The 20716-nt window shown below is 43.8% G+C and overlaps 1 protein-coding gene across 1 annotated transcript; it reads left to right on the top strand.

Annotated features, from left to right (window-relative positions):
• The first annotated feature begins 2816 nt into the window (after nt 1–2816).
• LOC310777014 (coatomer subunit beta'-like) lies at nt 2817–20686 on the top strand. The gene is made up of 22 exons (XM_083637257.1): nt 2817–2882; nt 3864–4001; nt 4326–4412; nt 4917–5043; nt 5232–5380; nt 6899–7045; nt 8330–8429; nt 8524–8666; nt 9626–9825; nt 10425–10535; nt 10681–10769; nt 10903–11009; nt 11138–11281; nt 12038–12168; nt 12815–13022; nt 15280–15390; nt 16543–16757; nt 16868–16960; nt 17239–17419; nt 17670–17741; nt 18283–19461; nt 19595–20686. The coding sequence occupies exons 1-22, from the start codon at nt 2880–2882 to the stop codon at nt 19682–19684; spliced, it is 3825 nt and encodes a 1274-aa protein (XP_083493383.1). The 5' UTR covers nt 2817–2879; the 3' UTR covers nt 19685–20686.
• Nucleotides 20687–20716: the final 30 nt, after the last annotated feature.

Here is a 20716-nt window from a genome sequence, read left to right as displayed (position 1 = left end):
ACACATCTTTATTTTAGATGTAAAGCCTGAACTTAACTAACTTCTCTGAGCTCAGGGCTATCATATTCACATATAATAGGCTATTAAAAAAACACTCCAACATGTCAACTATAGACCCATTTCACAGCAACCCTTTTGAAGTGGTAAAAGCAGGAAGTAAAGCAGCTGTACGCAAAGCCTGAACTTAAACTTCTCAGAGCTCAGAGCTATCATAATCACATATAATAGGCTATTAAAAAAACACTTCAACGACACGTCAACTATAGACCCACTTCACAGCAAGGAAGTAAAGCAGCTGTACGCTAATACCATCATTTATGCTTCCATTCTGTTTAGATGTTCCAGTGCCAGATGCCCTCATTAATGATTACACCTGCGTTATGTCCTGCTTACCACCTCAAAAGGTTGCTGTGAAATGAGCCTATTGTCTGTTCATCAAGCAGTGGCGTCATTTCAGGAAAAGCCATGGCATGGCAAGGTACGCAATGGGGGTTGGGGTTCATGGAAAACATTTGTGAAATCAGCTGTCCAAAAGTTAATTTTGTTGAGTTGTGCCATACCTTACCATAATTCCACTTCTCCTTCCTCTCATAACACATACACGCACGCCACGCACGCACGCACACACACACACACACACACACACACACACACACACACGTCACACACACACACACACACACACACGTCACACACACACACACACACACACACACACACACACACACACACACACACACACACACACACACACACACACACACACACACACACACACACACACACACACACACCCCATCCAAGCCTCGGGGACCCTTCACGTCCTGCGCCCCGGGGCTCAGCCCTGGTAAGCCGTGCATTAAACCAGGGCTGGCGACGATGTCATTCTGCTACTGCTGTTATTTTGGTGAAAGTAATGCAAAAGTAGTGTAATAAGTAAGTTACTCTACACAGAGTAATATTGTAAAGTAACGTATTACATTCAAATGAAAGTAACTAGTAATATGTAATATATTACATTTTGAAAGTAACTTGCCAAACACTGTTCACCGTACTATGCCCAAAGAGCATGGAAGGAAAGAGACGAAACTCCGGCCATTTTTGGAAACAGAATGCGCCTCGCAGTGGTCAGCTGCGGTAGCGCGGGCCCCTATAATCAGCCTCTCTAAACAGTAACTCAACGGGAGAACACTCTAAATTTCGTGGATTCACATCTTTTCTGGGCGTACTGCAAATCTTGATTGAAGTGGTGTAGTGCAGGGATGTAAAACAACAACCATATTGTGGAAACTAAGCAAAATTTTTCGTTTTTTTCTTTTAGTTTTTTCAAGATAAATAGTAAATGCAAAGGACCCGAGGTTAAAACCACGGCAACACACTTCTGACGGAGTGGACGACAGCCGCATTAGCTATTTATCTTGAAAAAACTAAACAAAGAAAACGAAACATTTTGCTTAGTTTCCACAATATGGTTGTTGTTTTACATCCCTGCACTACACCACTTCAGTCAAGATTTGCAGTACGCCCAGAAAAGATGTGAATCCACGAAATTTAGAGTGTTCTCCCGTTGAGTTCACTGTTTAGAGAGGCTGATTATAGGGGCCCGCGCTACCGCAGCTGACCACTGCGAGCCTGTGCGAGGTTCTTTTGGCGCTGTCACGCTTCCAAAAATAAAAAATGGCGGAGGCTGCTGGGCGCTGATGTTGCAATGGGGCAATATGGAGCTTTCAGTTCTTTCCATAAAAGTTCTTTGCTATGCCTAGAAGCACTTCCTGAATACTCATAACCTGACTCTGCCAGACGGGGGCGGTATTGTGTGAACTCAATACAGCCCCTGTCTGTCTGGCAGAGTCAGGCTAGAATACTTTAAAAAATGTGTTAAGAATGTGTTAAAAATGGGGTGGGGTGGACACTGGACAGCATGTAGAAATACAGCATGTGCCACTAGTGCATTTTTAAATAAAGTGCAGAAGATATTCTGAAATAGGCTACGTCATGCAACATTTATTTCATCCAGTGTTGTCTATTCTCTGTTAGATAGTATGTTGGATGGTCGATGGATTTTGTGTGTGTAGAAACATCTTCGAATTTTACACTCAGTTGTGATGACTACATGGTAGCCTACATGTGAGCTTGGAAATGCACCGCAAAAAAAATGCCATTTTAAAGTTTTATATCTAGACAAACGTTTATTCATCGTCTATTTTCTCTGAAAACAAGAGGAACAGTGTCTGCCACTGGAGTTCAACTTGTTTCCTATGTGGTTTCACTTGTCTCAAGAATTTCTCAGAAAAGTGTCACTGTGTCTTCTTGAAACAGTGCAAAATTAGCTTTAGCCTACATGAGCTTTGAAAACTAAGCAGACTTACTAAGCAGACTAAGCTGACTAAATGGGTTGTTAAGATGGACATTTTTAGCAGTGTAGCACAGAACAGGTACAGCATGTCCTACTTCCCTACCGGATCTGGCGAGCTGCTGCCACAGGAAGAAGCCCCGCAGGATCCACGTCGCCAAAAGAACCCGTGTCAAGCTACAGAGAAAGACACCGACAAAAAACAGAAGTACATGATTTTGCCTTCAAAATAAAAGCGTACAATTTGTCAGATTTGGGAAAGCAGTCTTTCGCCATCTATCATTTGCCACTAAAGGTTCCAAACCTTGAATATTGACTATATTTCTGGCTGATAACTGACAAATGTTATTTGGTCAGTGTGATTATTAGACAGTGCTAGTTTATTCTGAACATTCAGACCGGAAGTACTGATTATTATTCTGGTTGGCTTTACACTGCTGCCTCCGCTGAGATCCACAGGAGAAGCCCGACGAGGGCAGCAGGGAGGTCGGGCATTTCATCACACAGTACACGCTAACGTGGAAACATGGTAGGTGGAACAAACAAACAACTTAACGTGGCAGAGAAGTTCTTATGTAAACTCTAGTAGTTTTTCCTCTAGATTTTGTGGAATGCATCATTTGGTAGAAACTATATCCTAAACTATTATCCTTCAACTTTGTTTAACATAGAAGTTACAAGAGTAAACACAACGCGTTATGTGCAACCAGAGTGTGCAACGCTATGCTGCCACAGTGCAAGCTGTTATATTGAAACCTAAAATTGCAGTCCATGTACAAAAAGTGAAAGTAACACAGAAGCTTATATAAGGTAACGTTGAGGAAAGCTGTCAGACACGGTCGTCGATCACATTTAAATAAAGTACGAATAGTGGCCTATGGTCATGTTAAAAAATGAATGAAAAGTGTATACGGTAAATCACTTGCATGAGACAACAAGGAACTACTCACTCTCAGGACAAACTATTGGAGCAGGCATGCATATAAAATGTGGAATGAGGAGACAGGCGCGCCCCCATCATAACTCTCTTCAGAGCCTGCAGGAACAGAGCAGAATAAATATCACACAAGAGTAAGTCACTCTGGATGTGAGTGTGAGCTGAATTCCTAACTTGTAAAATAAAATAAAAAAGTAAGACGCCAAATAGTCTGGCCTAAAAGTTAGAGCAGCAAGCTTGTGACCGGAAGGTCGTCGGTTCAATCCCCGGGACCGGCAGGATCTGGGTGAGGAAAGTGCAGCGCAGGCAGCGCTTGTTTCTCTCTCATTACCACCACCACTGAGGTGCCCTTGAGAAAGGCTCCTTAACCCCAACCGCTCAGTGGCCAGCAGATCAGGCTGTTGTACTGGTCAGCTTCCAGGTGTGAATGTGAACAGGGCACCCCTGAAAAACAAACCATTGCTCTCAGTGAGACTCCCCCTGTATAAATAAAGGTAAAAAAAGGTCACTTAGTGGAGAACTGGTGTTCTCTCTCTCTCTCTCTCTCTCCCTCTCACTCTCTCTCTCTCGCAGCCTCTGCGGTTGGACATCAAGCGGAAGCTGACGGCGCGGTCTGACCGGGTGAAGAGTGTGGACCTGCACCCCTCTGAGCCGTGGATGGTGGCCAGCCTCTACAGCGGCAGTGTGGTGGTGTGGAACCATGAGAGCCAGGTCACTATCACTCAGTCATGTTTTCATCCAGGGCTGGGCCATATGGACCAAAAATCATATCTCTGTATTCTTAGGCTGAATGGCGATAAACATACACAATATATATCATAGTATTTTCTTTGAAGTGGGCTAAATGTTCAGTTGTTACGCAAAGCCACATGTGTGAGATGTCACAAGCACTTTTCCTAAAACAAGCCTGGATGCTGTGTCTGTGCTGTAGTCCACGGTGAAACCCTTTGTGATGTTAACCTTGTTTGGATGCTGTGTCTGTGGTGAAAACCTTTGTGATGTTAACCTTGTTTGGATGCTGTGTCTGTGCTGTAGGCCATGGTGAAAACCTTTGAGGTGTGTGACCTGCCTGTCAGAGTGGCCAAGTTTGTTGCCAGGAAGCACTGGCTCATCGCTGGAGCGGTGAGTACCATGATGACTCTATAGAAGCAGTCAGTATCTGTGTTTCAGACGTACAACTCAATGCTAGGCATCTTTTTGCTTATTTTGCAGTCTGTTAATCGGCAAGAACTCAGGAAAGAGGAAAGAAAATAGTTTAAATCGAGCTTTAGTGAGCATACATCATCTCTTCTCAATCTCTCAATTCAATTCAGATAGCAACCATGACAATGTGACAGTTATAACAAGTGGTTCAATATCATCTTACTAATTGATCAATAAATCAAGTAAAGACAAATGTATCGGAGGACCTATGATATGCATACTTTTTCTATTCTTAGTGTCCCTCCTGTCTAAAAATGTTCTCCTAGAATACACACAATTTTTATTTTGAATTTAGAATAGGCTTCTCTTCTCTTTTCATAGATGCTCTTATGATTTTCTCAGTCACCATGGTCAAGTAATGTGCCATCTTGTACTATCACAGCATAGGTTACATGTATTTTTTCAATCTCTCTCCCTCCCCAGGATGACATGCAGATCCGTGTGTTCAATTACAACACTCTGGAGAGAGCTCACATGTTTGAGGCGCACTCTGACTACATCCGCTGCATCGCTGTCCACCCCACACAGCCCTACATCCTCACCAGCAGTGGTAGGAATGAATTAAACACACATACACACACACACACACACACAAACAAACACAAACACCGGAGGACATACATGTTTATCTTGATTTTGCTGGTTAATATATTCAAACCATAAACTTGTCTGAAAAGATACTTGATGTGTATGACTACAAAAAGCAAAAGAGTCCACACTCTGTGTGTCTGTGTTTAGATGACATGTTGATCAAGCTGTGGGACTGGGACAGGAAGTGGGCGTGCACCCAGGTGTTTGAGGGACACACTCACTACGTCATGCAGATCGTAATCAACCCCAAAGACAACAACCAGTTCGCCAGCGCCTCCCTGGACAGGACCATCAAGGTACCACTGGGCAAAAAGGGCCAGAATCCAGAAATATTACAAGTGGATATCTCCGAAATTCTCTCGAGAATACGGACTATTTCTGATGCATATTCTGAGTTTTGTTAAGATAGATAGATAGATAGATAGAGTGGGAGAGAGAGAGAGAGAGAGAGAGTACTTTATTAATCCCTGAGGGGAAATTCCAGATATGTGCCATATCTGATCAAATATGTACGGTACTCAACATACATTGTGACGATTTGCGGTAGATTCCCTGCCTACCAACACGAGGGTCGCAGGTTCGTATCCACGTGTTACCATACAGGCATGATTTGGCTGTGCCTGAAGGTGGGAAGCCGGATTGGGGGTATGCGTCCTGGTGCTGCGCTAGCGCCTCCCTGGTTAGTCGGGGCGTCTGGTCGGGGTGGAAGGGAACTGGTGGGAATAGCGTGATCCTCCCATGTGCTATGTCCTACCGGTGAAGCTCCCCCTGTCAGGTGAAAAGAAGCGGGTGGCTACTGTGCATGTGTTGGAGGAAGCATGGTGCTAGTCTCGGCTCTCCCCATATCGGCAGAGGGTTGAGCAGCGACCGGGGCAGCAGGGGGGAGAAAATGGGGGAAAATCAGAAAAAATAAGGAAAAAAATCAATAAAAGGCAGAATTATGTTAATAAATCCCATCTGCTACAGCCAATGGATTTGTATCAATATTAAATTGGGAGATTAACAAGAAATGACCAATAACAGCAGGAGAGGAAAATAGGGAGACTCCCGCGAAAATTGGGAGTGTTGCAAGTATGATCTCCAATGTGTGGCCCTTCGCTTACTTTATGTAAGTCAGTATGGCCCTCTGGATTTTTTTTGCCCACCTCTGCTCTAGACTCTAGAACAGTGATACTCAACTTGCGGCCTGCGGGCCACATACGGCCCGCGGGCGCCCCCTGTGTGGCCCGCGATGGAATTGCTTAAAAAAATAATAATATTACAGTGCACCTGAACGCAACATGCAAGATACCCGCTGAATAAGTGTCCAAATGTTCATGTAATTCTGGCCACTCTCTCCACTTCTGTTATAGCATTTCAGTCTGGAATATGGAATATCTTTCAATAATCTATGATTTAGCTGCTAAATTGTCAAATACTGCCGTCTGCTCGCTACCCAGGCACTTATGTATGTACTTAACCTAACTAACTTAACCTAACTAAGTAACTATCCGGTGTGCACAACATTGTCAGACTAAACTCCGGCTGACACCCCAAAAACCTACAATCCGCAACAGAAAAATGTATATTGTTAGTTTATTAACTGGCCCCTGGCCTTCTATCATTTCACGAAAGTGGCCCCCGGGCAAAGCAAGTTGAGTATCCCTGCTCTAGAAAAGATAGTCTATATGCATTGTTTCTCGAGAGAATCTGGACCATTTTCAATGCATATTCAGAGTTTTGTTGGCATATACCTTATCTGGTCTGGCATATACCATATCTGAAAGACACGCACTGCGCGCACACAGTTTTTCAGCATGTTTGTAATGTTGTAGGTGTGGCAGCTGGGCTCCAACACTCCTAACTTCACTCTGGAGGGCCATGAGAAGGGAGTCAACTGTATTGACTATTACAGCGGCGGAGACAAGCCCTACCTCATATCAGGGGCTGATGACCGCCTGGTCAAGATCTGGGACTATCAGGTATCCTATCCAGGACCACACTCTTTGATTCATGTCCTCATTGTTGCTTAATATGCTGTAGCAGTGTGCTAACTTGGTAGTAGCAGCAGTTAATTTCATCAGTTATATATCAATTCTGATATGACCTAAGGTTCAATATTTCTAAAATATAGACAATTAAATGTGTAACAGTGCTGACATTTTGTCAACCATGCATTTCATTTCCCTATCATTCTTCAGAAATGCCAAAATCTGTATTATTGTGACCATCATATTGTACTGGAGTAGGTGCCACTTTTCAAATGGAGAATATCCAGAAGGAAATATTCATTAGGATAGTTGATGGCATATGTATTATTATTCTTGTCTCTATAGAGCTCAGCAACAGTCACGTGACACCTCGGTTCCCGGAAGATTATTTCCCCATTCATATTCTGCAATGAGATTTTGATTATTAGGCAGAATGTCGTAACCACCCAATGTAGACTTACCACGGGTCTTCCAGTGGTGAAATGATGGTTTATCTTCATGTAGAAGCCACAAATCTGTAAGATATCATCCTTGTTTATATATATATAAAAAAAGGGCCCTGCACTCATATCACTGCATTAGTGAAATCTCTGGCTAAGATACTATGAACGTAAGCTACAGCTTGCTCAGTAAAGGGCTAAACACCGCCACTGAGTGACTGAAAGTATGTTACATTTACGTTAACCATAATATTAGATGACAACGTTAGCCATTGATAGCTGTAATTGCGGCTATGACGCCGTTCAAGACTGCTGGTCCTGCACACTGCCACTCAGAGTGCTCTCCCTTTGACTGAAACGCTAATCTGATTGGCCGGAAATTCTGGAATGGATTATGGGATGATGAGTAGTTTCTTCACTCTTACGACATAATATATACACAGTCTTGTACCCAGAACTTTTTTTCTTTAATTTCAGTTTTTCAATGTTTTTTAAACTCTGAATCAAATGTTTTATGGTCACGATTCTCTGGAAGACCCGTTGGCTTGGTTCCAGACTTAAAACTCTTGAGATAAGGAATTCTCGAAACGTGATGGAGAAAAATGAAAGGGGAAATACTCTACCGGTGTAACCCAAGGTGACGTCACAATGTCACGTGACAGTTGAGCTCTATTATACTGTTACATATTGGTGAAGCATACAGGCACATGATAGATGGAGGTGTATGAATATAGTACAATCCTCCACCCGTGTACACGGCTATTTTAGCGATTCCAGTTACATTATCTGATGGTGTAACCAGTTATCTGATTTTGCTCCGTTCTTGATCTCCCAGAACAAAACCTGTGTTCAGACCTTGGAGGGTCACACCCAGAATGTGACCTGCGTCAGCTTCCACCCTGAGCTGCCCATCATCCTCACGGGCTCAGAGGACGGTTCGTGGTGTATTTTGAATGCAATATTTGATATAAGCAACAATCTGAAACCAGTGCATCTCTCTCCAGTCTGACCCTGCTGTTATCTCCTCAGGCACTGTGCGGGTCTGGCACTCCAGCACCTACCGGCTAGAAAACACACTCAACTACGGCATGGAGCGGGTGTGGTGCGTGTGCGGCCAGCGCGGCTCCAACAGCGTGGCCCTGGGCTACGACGAAGGCAGCATCATCATCAAGGTAAACTGCAATGTTGTCCTGGATTTAGTCCTGTCTGCCAGAGTCTCTATAATGTGACACTCTTATCCAGTGTGACTTCACTTAGAACCAACAACTGGAGAATAACACGGTGAACAGAAGAATAAGCTTCAATTCCTTGATATTTTTTATTTATTATGATTATTATTATGACCAAGACTAAGGAGGGCAAAGGCCAGGGCCTCGGTGCTCTAACAATCATACAGGAGTGAAGTGCTGAGGAAATAAATAAATTTATAGCACCTCTTCTCCCTCTCTTCTCTCTCTCTCTCCTCCCCTCTCCGTCTTCACTCTCTTCTCCTCTCTCTGCTCTCTCTCACCTTCCCTCTCTTCTCTTGCTATTCTTGTTTTTTCATATTCTTTATATAAGTTTATATAGATTCTGTTTATTGATTGTGGTTAGCTAGACCAGGGGTAGGCACCCTGCGGCTCTTTTTGCCCCTCTCCAGTGGCTCCCTGTGTCTTTGACATAAAAAAACAACAACATGGAAATGAATAAGTTATTTTTAACGTATCACTGGTGTAGACCTAAAAGTGATTTTTTTCAGTCAACTAAAATGGGCGTAATGCTCGTTTTGTGGCAGCTCTGGAGATATTAGTAAGGCATGGAAAGCCGTTCACGGACGGTGAATACATGAATGAATCAGATAGATAGTTCAGAAAATTTTAAAGATATGCCCCTCCCTGCAAAGACCGTCAAAGACAGGGCCATATCATTTGCCACAAACATCACCAGTCAGCAAATCAAGGACATCGATTCAGCTCCAGGCGAGGAGTTATGTAGTAATGTAGTAGTGTATTAATGTAGTAATGTAGGCTCATTTAGATAATAGGCAGTGTTACCTTCATTACGAGGCTCAAATGTTTTGTGGCTCCTTCCACCTCACCCTCCTCTCCTCACCCTGCTCTCCTCACCCTCTGTCCTCTCCTCTCCGTTCCAGCTGGGCCGCGAGGAGCCGGCCTTGTCCATGGACTCCAGCGGGAAGATCATGTGGGCTCGCCACTCCGAGGTGCAGCAGGCCAACCTGAAGGCCATGGGAGAGGCGGAGGTCAAGGACGGGGAAAGGCTGCCGCTGGGCATCAAGGACATGGGCAGCTGTGAGATCTACCCCCAGACCATCCAGCACAACCCCAACGGGAGGTGAGAGACCGGCCTGTGGGTCCCGTCCAACTACAATACATTATAAGCCAACGACGACATATTATCTGAGAAGTACAAGTGTAACAATCAACACAGTGCAAATGTGTATAAGTCCACAAGCTTCAGAGATAAAGCCGTTGCACGCCAAATACGATGTGAATATTTTGATATTAAAATATGAACGTTTGGTTGCAAAGTTAAGTTACCACTTAACAGTTTCACAACTATATACATGAAATAAATTATTGTGAAGTTCCACATGCAGGCTTTGAACACACACACACACACACACACACACACACACACACACACACACACACACACACACACACACACACACACAGCCACGGAGCCGTATCAGCTCTATGTGTGAATAAACAGCTCTCCAATTAACACTTGTCAACTCCAAATAACTGTGACTAACACTTATTAACACACTGATATTCACATTGCACCTGGATCTTATTTTGTCCAAGTACAATCTGGGTGTGGAAAAAGTATGGAATCTTTTAATTGGAAATGTTTTAGAACCTCAGTAAAGTTGAACATGTCAGTGATGTTTGTGATTGTTTCCACTGCGCTACCTCTCTTGTATCCAGGTTCGTAGTGGTGTGTGGAGACGGGGAGTACATCATCTACACCGCCATGGCCCTGAGGAACAAGAGCTTTGGATCGGCACAGGAGTTTGTCTGGGGCCACGACTCTGCAGAGTGAGTCCTGTCATAACTGTACCATACATGAGCCAAGGTTCTCTCAGCTGTCTTTAACCTGACCGTACTGTTACACCACATATACATGAGCCAAGGTTCACTCAGCTGTCTTTAACCTGACCGTACTGTTACACCACTTTTCCAGCTATGCCATCCGGGAAGGCAACAGTATGGTCAAAATCTTCAAGAACTTCAAAGAGAAGAAAGCTTTTAAACCCGACTTTGGGGCTGAAGGTGAGGTTCATTTCCTGTTTGGTCATTTCTGATCTGACTGTGTGTGTGTGTGCGTGTGTGTGTGTGTGTGTGTGTGTGTGTGCGTGTGCGCGTTGATGTCGTGTGACTTACTAAGTATTCTGCTGTCCCATAGCGATCTATGGTGGCTTCTTGCTGGGAGTGAGGTCATCCAGTGGTCTGGCCTTCTACGACTGGGACAGCGCTGAACTGGTCCGCCGCATCGAGATCCAACCTAAACATGTGAGTCTTATAACCAGTTCCAATTACTCATTTAATACTAGAATTAGTCTTGGAAAATGATAAAGGAATGAATTAGCTAGTGCTGAGTGCCTTGCCCCTATTACAATTTCTTGTCTTCCCATCTTTAGATCTTCTGGTCTGACTCTGGGGAGCTGGTGTGCATCGCCACAGATGAGTCCTTCTTTGTGCTGCGCTACATGGCAGAGAGAGTGTCAGCAGCCCAGGAGTCCAAGGAGATGATACCTGAAGATGGGATAGAAGACGCCTTCGAGGTCTGAAACCCATTTGAGCGTATTTCCGATCCGACTGTACAGTGATGGAACTGTGCAGAATGTACAACTCTAAAAATGCATCTTTTGATGCAAATTAGACAGTGGTACTGACTGGAGTCGGAACGTGAGGCAAATTAAATAAGGCAAATGTCTTAAATTGTGTAGTTTCACTTAAGATGACAATGGTACCAGCAGTAGTGTTGGTTTTTATTTTTGTTTGCTGTATTACTATATATTTGCACTTAAGGTTGATCACAGTATGTTTTATCCACATGCATGTCCACTGCTAGATGAATACAGGGTTAATACAATATGTTTTGTTTTCATCACACCTGCATTAGTAATGTGTCCCTAAAAGGTTAACTCCCTGGTGCCCTTTACTCATATACTGCTCAATTACAATTTTAGAACTTCTATGTTCTATTAGAACTAGCTATGTTCAATCACAAATCATCTATTTTTGGCAGCTTTTTCTGTCTTCATTTTGGTCATTAAATTAATCTTAAATCCAATTAAATTACAAGATATTAAAAAGTCTTACACTTCGCTTTCTGAAACTTGCAGATACTCTGTAGATGTCAGTGCTCCTGAGAACATGAACTGAATATTCACTTTTGTCAGACTGGGCAAATTGGCCAAATGTTTTTGTTTTGTTTGTTTTACGTTTACTAGGATGTTCATAATTTTCCCTCTCTACTGCTGGACCATCACGTACATATGTTGATCTTTGTGTGACCTCGTGCCCCTGCTCTCCAGGTGCTGGGAGAGATCCAGGAGCTGGTGAAGACAGGCGCGTGGGTGGGAGACTGCTTCATCTACACCAACTCCGTCAACAGACTCAACTACTATGTTGGAGGAGAGATCGTCACCGTCGCTCACCTGGACAGGTACGCTGCATGTGCACTCGTGTACCTGGCATGCTGGGAAAATGTATGTGATGTGTCCGGTGTCATACAGTCACCGGACAAAGAGGATGAATTTATTGCAGTATCCATACTTCAGGATTTGATTAATTTGCAGTTAATTTGCAGATTAAGTAATCTTAATCGAGGCATGAAGTAATCCAACATCGTCAGATCTGTGGCACAGTTTACAGTGGCTTGAAACGGACAAATAACAAAGTCACATTTTCACAGTAGAGCTGTGTAAGCTACAGCATAAGTAGCAGTAAGCTACATCATAAGTAGCAGTAAGCTAGTTACAGCAGAGATCCTACAGAAAGGTAATAGATCACCATGCAAAATTGTCATTTGCTTTTGTGGATTCAGAATGAAATGTGTTGCGATGCCTGTCGCACGCTCAAAGCACATTTCTGCCCCTAAACACCCATCTAATAAAGACTAAAATGCCAAAAATAATCTAGAAAAAATATATCATTCATCAGACCGAACCTGGATGTGATACATCATGTGTACAAGGCTTTGTGGTTTTAATCTGCTTCTTGTCACATGACATCTCCTCTTCTATCCTAAGCAGACATACTAATATTCTTAAAGAAACACCTTAAACATCATTAGTTTCTGTCTGGTGTAGGACCATGTATCTGCTGGGCTACATCCCTAAGGACAACCGCCTCTATTTGGGAGACAAGGAGTTGAACATTGTCAGCTACTCCCTGCTGCTCTCCGTGCTGGAGTACCAGACGGCCGTCATGAGGAGGGACTTCGGTATGGCCGACAAGGTCCTACCCACGATCCCCAAGGAGCAAAGGACCCGGGTGGCGAACTTCCTGGAGAAACAGGTACCGTATGCGTGTCCTTGTCCTTGTCCGTTTCTGTGCTTTGCTATCCACATGCACAGACTATAAATGCAAGGTTTGGACAAATGTGTGATTTATCAGCGGTTCGTACTGAGGGTCAGAGCCTTTTTGTCTGTGGTATGGAGCAGCAGGCCGCCAGATAAAGTTGCATCCTCTGGGCACAATTCTCATGCATTCTTTTAAGATGTATTTACCCATTTAGCTTCTGGTGCTTCTCTTCCACTACTGCACACTTTCTAATTCATACAGTGTTTCACACCAGGAAGCTGCTCTCTACTCTCTTCTTCTTCTACTGTTGGCCAGTGACAGCCGCTGAAGCAATTGGGGGTGAAGTGCCTTGCTCAAAGGCACTAAGGACCTCACTACTCTTTCTCATCATAGGCCTTATTCATACAGCACTTACGGTATTTAAAAACAGTTTATGCTCTATAAGTGCTTAATGTAAAAAGAAGAAATAGCGTAACGTATGAGATAGGAATAAATCCAAGGATGCAAAAGCTAAATTATTACATAAAAGCCCCTCTAAAAATGTATCTTAAGCACAGATTAAATATACGATTTTCCTAGCATGAGTTCTTTGGGGAGTTTGTTCCACAATCCTGCTCTAAACTTTAGGGCCTTACCTACCGCTGGGCAATAATTCAATATGATCTATGATCGTTTATCGTCTTTCAGTGGAATCATCGTCATGACATGAAGATATTTTAATATTGTGACACATTTCTGCTGTCTAAATTGATGATGACAAGCACATTTTACTTAAAAGCTCTCATAAAATGCAGTACGGTAGGAATATTATATTTGAATATTTTTTTGTGTGACATCACACCTAACGTTACCATTCAGTTCAATGAGACTAGAAATAGTGTGCGCTCATTTCTAGTATGCCGCAGTTGAGGCAACTGTGCGCCGTGCCGAGCCCAATGCCGGGCCGCCTTAGCATAGTAGTGAGATGAACATTAATTTGGTTATTTAACGTGATTTTTCATGCATGAACCATATTGTGATACAGTAGTTACTGAGAAAAATCCTTGTGATTACCATGATATTGATTTCAACCATATCACCCAGCCCGAGCATTACTCAACTCCTAGACTCAGCTCTCAGTCTTAATCCGTTTCACTACTGTAAGACTGAGAATATTACTATTTAAATCTTTTCATAACGTTAGGTGGTGCTGTTGGAAGCCTTGCATCGGAGAACCAATCATGAGTGTTGTGGGCGGGCCTGCTTTCTGGGAGCAGTGACGCTCATGCAGAACCGGTGCTGTCGCGTTTGCGGAGAAACATATTAATCACTTAGAAACAAACATAACCTGTTAATAGGACGTGTTTCATCCGGCCCTGGCGGCTAGAGGTCTTTCCCCCAGCGATAAGCCCGACTCCCGAGGCTACGTTACAGAGCCTGCTGATGACTCACAGTAGCAAGCGGACCACTTCCGGGTAGGAAAAGTTATGTAAGGGATAATGTATACTGAGCCGGTGATTACTGTGGAAATAATGACCGACAGGTGAATGATTTAGCCCGACGCGCAGCGGAGGGCTTAATATTCACCTGAAGGTCATTATTTCCAGTAATCACCGGCTCAGTATACATTATCCCGCTTAGAACACGGCCTACAACTAAATCATTCAATAATCTGACAAAAATAATTATTCAAATAGATTTTTTAATAGCGTTTTCAACACAAAGCGGTTTCATTCGTAATTGGCACACAAGACACCACAGCTGCAACTGGTTGGCCTAATTAGTAGCGTCTGCGCACAAAATGCTCTTACCAACTGATTAATCCAGGTGTGGCAGAGCAGCGGTCGGTTGTCGAGAAATAATGACCGGTGAATATTGTTGATTGACCAATCAGAATCGAGTATTCGAGAGAGCCGTGTTCTAATGTAAAATAAACAACAGGTGTAAACTTTCTTTGCAGCACATCAGTGTCTTGCTCTATATTGGAACTATGAAACATTGCATTGCCGCTACCAAATAAAATTCTAATAATAAATGTAGGCGTGTCTGCTGCCGGCCATTCTCGCCGGGCTCAATGAACCAGATTTGGAACAGTAAATTCCCAGACGTTTGGTGGATAGGTGGCGCTGTTGGCGCCGCTCACCAAACGTCTGGAAACCGAGACTACCCAACTCCATGCTCTTCTGAATGATTATGAAATATGTGTGTGACAAGTGATTGTGCTGCTGTGTAAGTGTGTAAGCCTGTGTGTCTGTTTGCCTGTGTTGTGTAGGGCTTCAGGCAGCAAGCCCTGGCTGTGTCCACAGACCCAGAGCACCGCTTTGAACTGGCTCTGCAGCTGGGAGAGCTGAAGATAGCCTACCAGCTGGCCTTGGAGGCCGAGGTCAGAACACACATGTACACACATGTACACACACACACACACACACACACACACACACACAATGGATATTATGCATGTATGAATCAGAGATGCTCACAAGTCATTTTTGCAAGTCCAAGTCAAGTCTTTGGTCACAAGTCCAAGTCAAGTCCCTTATAAATTACATGAGCGTTCTATCATCTGCTGCATGCTATCCGGTCTACTTAGAAAACGGCATAGCTAAAATGGAGGAATTCAAAGCATGTACTGTATTGTCCTCACTCCTTTATCTATTAGCATTGATTAGTAGTTTACATTATTAGTAGTAGACATTTGCTTAATGTTAATGCAAAAAAAAAAGTAAAAATAAAGATAATAATAAATAATAATAATAATAATAATGATTGGATTTATATAGCGCTTTTCTAGACACCCAAAGCGCTTCACAGAAATCATTATTCATTCACACCATTCGTACCAGTGGAAGATTGTTCACGAGTCACAAATCTCGAGTGCGAGTCGAGTCCCAAGTCAAGTCTCAAGGTACTGTGCATGCCACTTAGGTGTGACCCAAGTCCAAGTCCGCATCTCTGGTATGAATGCTAGGGGATGAGTGTGCCACTAACTTTTACTGTTATTTATTCCAAATTGCATATAAAAATCTCACAACTCATTGCGCTTTGCAAAACATCTGGAGATTTGAATACAAGGAAACATTTATTGCGTATTATTTAATTGCTTGGTTGAATGCACAACTCTGATTGCACAATGAACATAGTCTGAGGTCCACTGTTCCACTCATTAGCCCACACATAATCAAGTCCAGTCCATTTAGTTGATTTCTAATGAAAATAGCTGGCGCCATCTTGTGACAAAAATACCCTACTTCTGCACACATGCCTGCTGAATTAATTTTTCAGAGCTTGTATTGTAATAGAATCATTTTAAATCCCCCCAGAATTTCATGTGAAATCATTGTCTGTAACAAGTAGCTATGCAATAAGCAGGATAATTGCAAAATAAGCCCCAACAGGGTGTATCAAGACCCTGACGTGAACATTATCCCTCCCTTGGTAACTGTTGGGTAGTGTATTATTCTTCAGATTCATGCGTTTCCCTCTGTGATAATCCTCTCTGCTCTCTCTTGGCTACCTTGGCATGCGGGCCTTCCAGTCAGAGCAGAAATGGAAGCAGCTGGCAGAGCTGGCTACTGCAAAGAGCCAGTTTAGCCTGGCCCAGGAGTGTCTGCACCAAGCCCAGGATTATGGAGGCTTATTGCTGCTTGCCACCGCCTCAGGCAACGCCACCATGGTGGGCAAACTGGCTGAGGGGGCCGAGCGGGACGGCAAGACCAACGTGGCCTTCCTCACCTATTTCCTGCAGGGGAAGTGAGTGTCTGACAACAGAGTGGAGGAAGACAGGGAGCGGATGGGGGGTTACAGTTCAATCCAAATTTCAAATCAATTTCAATGTCACAACTTTTTTATTTTCCCCCCAGATTGGAAAAATGTCTGGATCTTCTCATCAAAACAAACCGGCTTCCAGAGGCAGCGTTCCTGGCTAGAACATATCTGCCCAGCCAGGTGTCAAGGTACAGTTGTCCGTAAATGTGTGTGTGTGTGGACAGCAGCCTGTCCAGCTTTATTGTCTGTTTGCATGGGTCAGTACTCAGTGTAAGTATACCATCTGTGTCCGCCGGCAGATGTCCAGTTTTTCTCTTCTAGTTGATGGCTGTTACTGTCTCCCATGTAGTGAAAATGCTCCTTTGATCAAATGACATCAGTGGGAAAATTCTGCACTTTTCTTCTCTATTCTTGAAAATGCGACTTTTGGACGATGCAAAGATTGTGCCCCCTCCCCTCCCTCCAGGGTGGTGACTCTGTGGAAGGAGAGCCTGGCCAAGGTGAACCAGAAGGCAGCAGATGCTCTGGCCAACCCCACCCAGTACAGCAACCTGTTCCCTGGCCTCCAGCAGGCTGTGCTGGCTGAGCAGTACCTGAAGGAGACTCATGTCAGGGTCAGACCGGCTGCAGAATACACACTCATCATGGTCAGTGGAGAAGGCATGGCCAACTAGATTGGAAAACTTTGCATGCTTTAAACTTAAAAGTTTAGAGTTTAAAGACGTTAAACTTGAATGTGCACAGAACTACATTTCTGTTCAGACTCATTGTTGGAGCATTTAAAATGTATGATTTTCAGGGCAATTGTTGAATTGTAGAATCTTCTGAATGAACAGTTCATACTCTCGGCATTATGAAATGTTTGAGATCATGTGTGACTGTTGCTCTGTTCCTCAGCCCAATGAGGACCGTAATGTTCTGGAGGAATCTGCAGGCTATGCGCCAAAGGGAGCGTCCACTGAGCCAGAGGTAAAGACCAGAAGCTCGCATCTATAACTGAATATAATCATAATCTTCGGCACGGTGGTTAGCTCACAGCAAGGTCATGGGTTTGAATCTCCACCCCGGTCCTTTGTGTGGGGTTTGCATGTTCTCCCTGTGTTTGCGTGGGTTTCCACTGGGTGCTCCAGTTTCCTCCCAAAGTCCAAATGCATGCTGTGTTTGTGGAGTATCATAATGTGTATAATCTAGTAAAAATGTGTAGTATGTATATGATGTATGTAACCTATGTTGTGTGTAGATATATGGTATGACTGTGATGATTCTATGTAAAACCCTTTGAGACATGCTTGTGTGATAAGGCTATAAACAGAACTGAACAAACTGACCCTGTGACCCATGGTTGGAAATGTATTGTCTGTTTGAGGTACTGGAGATTTTGCAGTAATTTGTCTAAAATGGTGTCAAAGATGTAGATATGACGTCATTTTAGATGAATTAGCATGTTTCTTACCTTGTGATTGTAGCTGCATACAAGCTAGTTAACTCATTCTACCTGTTATCTATGCAGGAAGTGGTAGAGAGCATGGATGAAACCATCATGGCAGCAGCAGTGGTAGAGGCGGCACCTACACAAGCGGCAGTAATGGAAGAGCCCATTCCAGTAGAGCCGGATCCTGTTGATCCTGTCACGGCAACAGAGGAAGAACCCATCGTAACGGAAGCATCGCCGCCACCTGTCGCAGTATCGGAAGAGCACGCTGAGACAAAACCAGCACAATCGGTTTCTTTTGAGGAGGCTGCATTTGAACCAGAGGAGGAGGAGGACGACACCACCGCCGAGCTAGAAGAGGCTCCAGCCACTGTAGAGGAAGACCCTTTGGAAGAGCCCATTACAGCGGCTCCCCCCGTGGAGCCAGAGGTGGTACAAACCACTCCTGTGGAAGGCGACATATCATCACTTGAGATGGGTGTTCAGGAAATGTCTCTCTCAACTGATGCTGTACCTGCCATTGAAGCTATAGCAACAGCAGCCTGTGTTCCCGAAACAGTCTCACTCGTTATGGAGACGACATCACAAACCATAGCCACAAACGATGCACCAACTGAGGCCGTAGCAACAGAAGCCATAGCGACGGAGGATGTCCCGGTTACCAACACACTCGTATTTGATGCCAATGTAATGACATCAGAAGCCATCGCAGCAGACGAAATGCCTGTTAATGAAGCATTAGCAACAGACACCATTGCTACAGAAGTCGTAGCAACGGTGGAAACGCTTCTTTATGAAGCTCTGGTAACAGATACCGTTGCTACAGAAGCCATAGCAGCAGAGATGACCACAACAGGTGACACTCCTGTTACCGAGGTACCTGTTTCAGAGTCGGTACCACCATCTGTAGCCGTAGAGGAGCTCATCTCTTTCGAAGACACAGTCGGCTCAGAGGTGAATGTGTCTGTCCCAGTCCCTGTCCAAACTTTCTCAGAGTTGGCCACTGCTCCAGCCCTAGACCCAGACCCAGTCCCAGATACACTGCCAGTAATGGAGCCGGTCCCAGCACAAGTTCCAGTCCAAGGAGATCAGACCACAGTGCTCGCAACAGAGCCACGCCTTGTTCCCCCTGAGGTGGTTCCTCCAGAGCAGGAGCCAGAGGTTTTAGCCACAGCAGCAGCTCCCTCAGAGGGGAAGGTAGCGGAGGAGGCAGCCGAGGAACCAGCTGTGGACCTGGAGGTAGAGATGAATGACGAGGTAAAGCGTATGGTCACTGTGCCTATATTGGCACAAGAATGTAATCTTCTATTCGATGTGTACTAAAATGAATTAATTTATATAACCACAAACTTTTGATTTCCACACACACAAATGTTTTCATCTTTTCCAGGGCTTGGATGACTTGGATTTGGACAACTTTGACCTCGATGATATCGACACCACAGATGTCAACCTGGATGATGATTTCTTGGATGATTAGAAAGAGACATCTTTCAACAGCATCAGCCAGAGTTTTCACAAAGTGACCAAAGAACACAAAGGGACACTTTCCCAGACAGGGATTCATCTTAGTCCCAGACTCAAATGCAACATTAAACTTGATTCACAATTTGCTTTCTGGGTCATGGATTGAAATAGTTCTAAATTTATCTTAATTTATATTTAATGGTCTGAGTTTTAGAACAAAGATTAATTTGCTCCTTTTTTAACCTTGATTAACACTTCTGAATGAAGGCCTACTCCAAGTTTAATTCAAACGCTGTCTGGGAAAATGGCCCCAAGTGTTTTGTTTTTGTGCCTTTTGCATAGTGGACCTGGTGAAGGGTAGGTCGAAAGCAAAGGGATGTAAAGCAATGTGCTTTAGATTGTGAGTGTTTATCTTGGGAAATAGGGGGCCATTGCAGCCAGGCAAGATTTAGCATCTTGATTTTTTTTCAACCTTGTTTACACTACACGTGTCTGTTATTAATCAACAGTATTTTCACTTCAGCAACAAAAGCTGAACACAAACAGTGAGATGTAATTTCAGTGAAAGGACAGGTATTTGTTTTTGTTTCAGTTCTAAGTGCCTTACTCTATCTAGCAGCTGACTGTAGGCTGTACCACCTTGGACAGTCATTTTCAACAGGTCTTACTTTGTACCTCTTCTTCCTCATACCTCAAACAACACTGCTGTTGACCAGGGTGTTATCAAAAGCCATCGAGGAATTATTCTAATATGAATATTCGTTATTAGAGTTGGACCATATGCTGGCAGTGACTAGTTATGTAGTGTTTTGAGTACCCTATCCTCAGTAATAGAGATAACACTTCATCACACTACAATAGTTTTTCTAGCCAGGGCTGTATATATTTTCCCCACAAATATCTTTCAAGTACCGGTATGCAGGTCGCATATATACTGTATTGAAAAGCATGATCCCCCCACCCCCCCCCTTCCCCCTTTAGTATCTGAACCTGTCTGCATAATAAAGTCAGTACATAAGCACTCTGATACAAGACAAGATTTATT

The sequence above is a fragment of the Poromitra crassiceps genome (assembly GCF_964638095.1).
Source record: "Poromitra crassiceps genome assembly, chromosome: 5".
Lineage (NCBI taxonomy): Eukaryota > Metazoa > Chordata > Actinopteri > Beryciformes > Melamphaidae > Poromitra > Poromitra crassiceps.
Note: the sequence above shows the minus strand (reverse complement) of the source record. Positions and strands in the feature narration are given on the sequence as shown.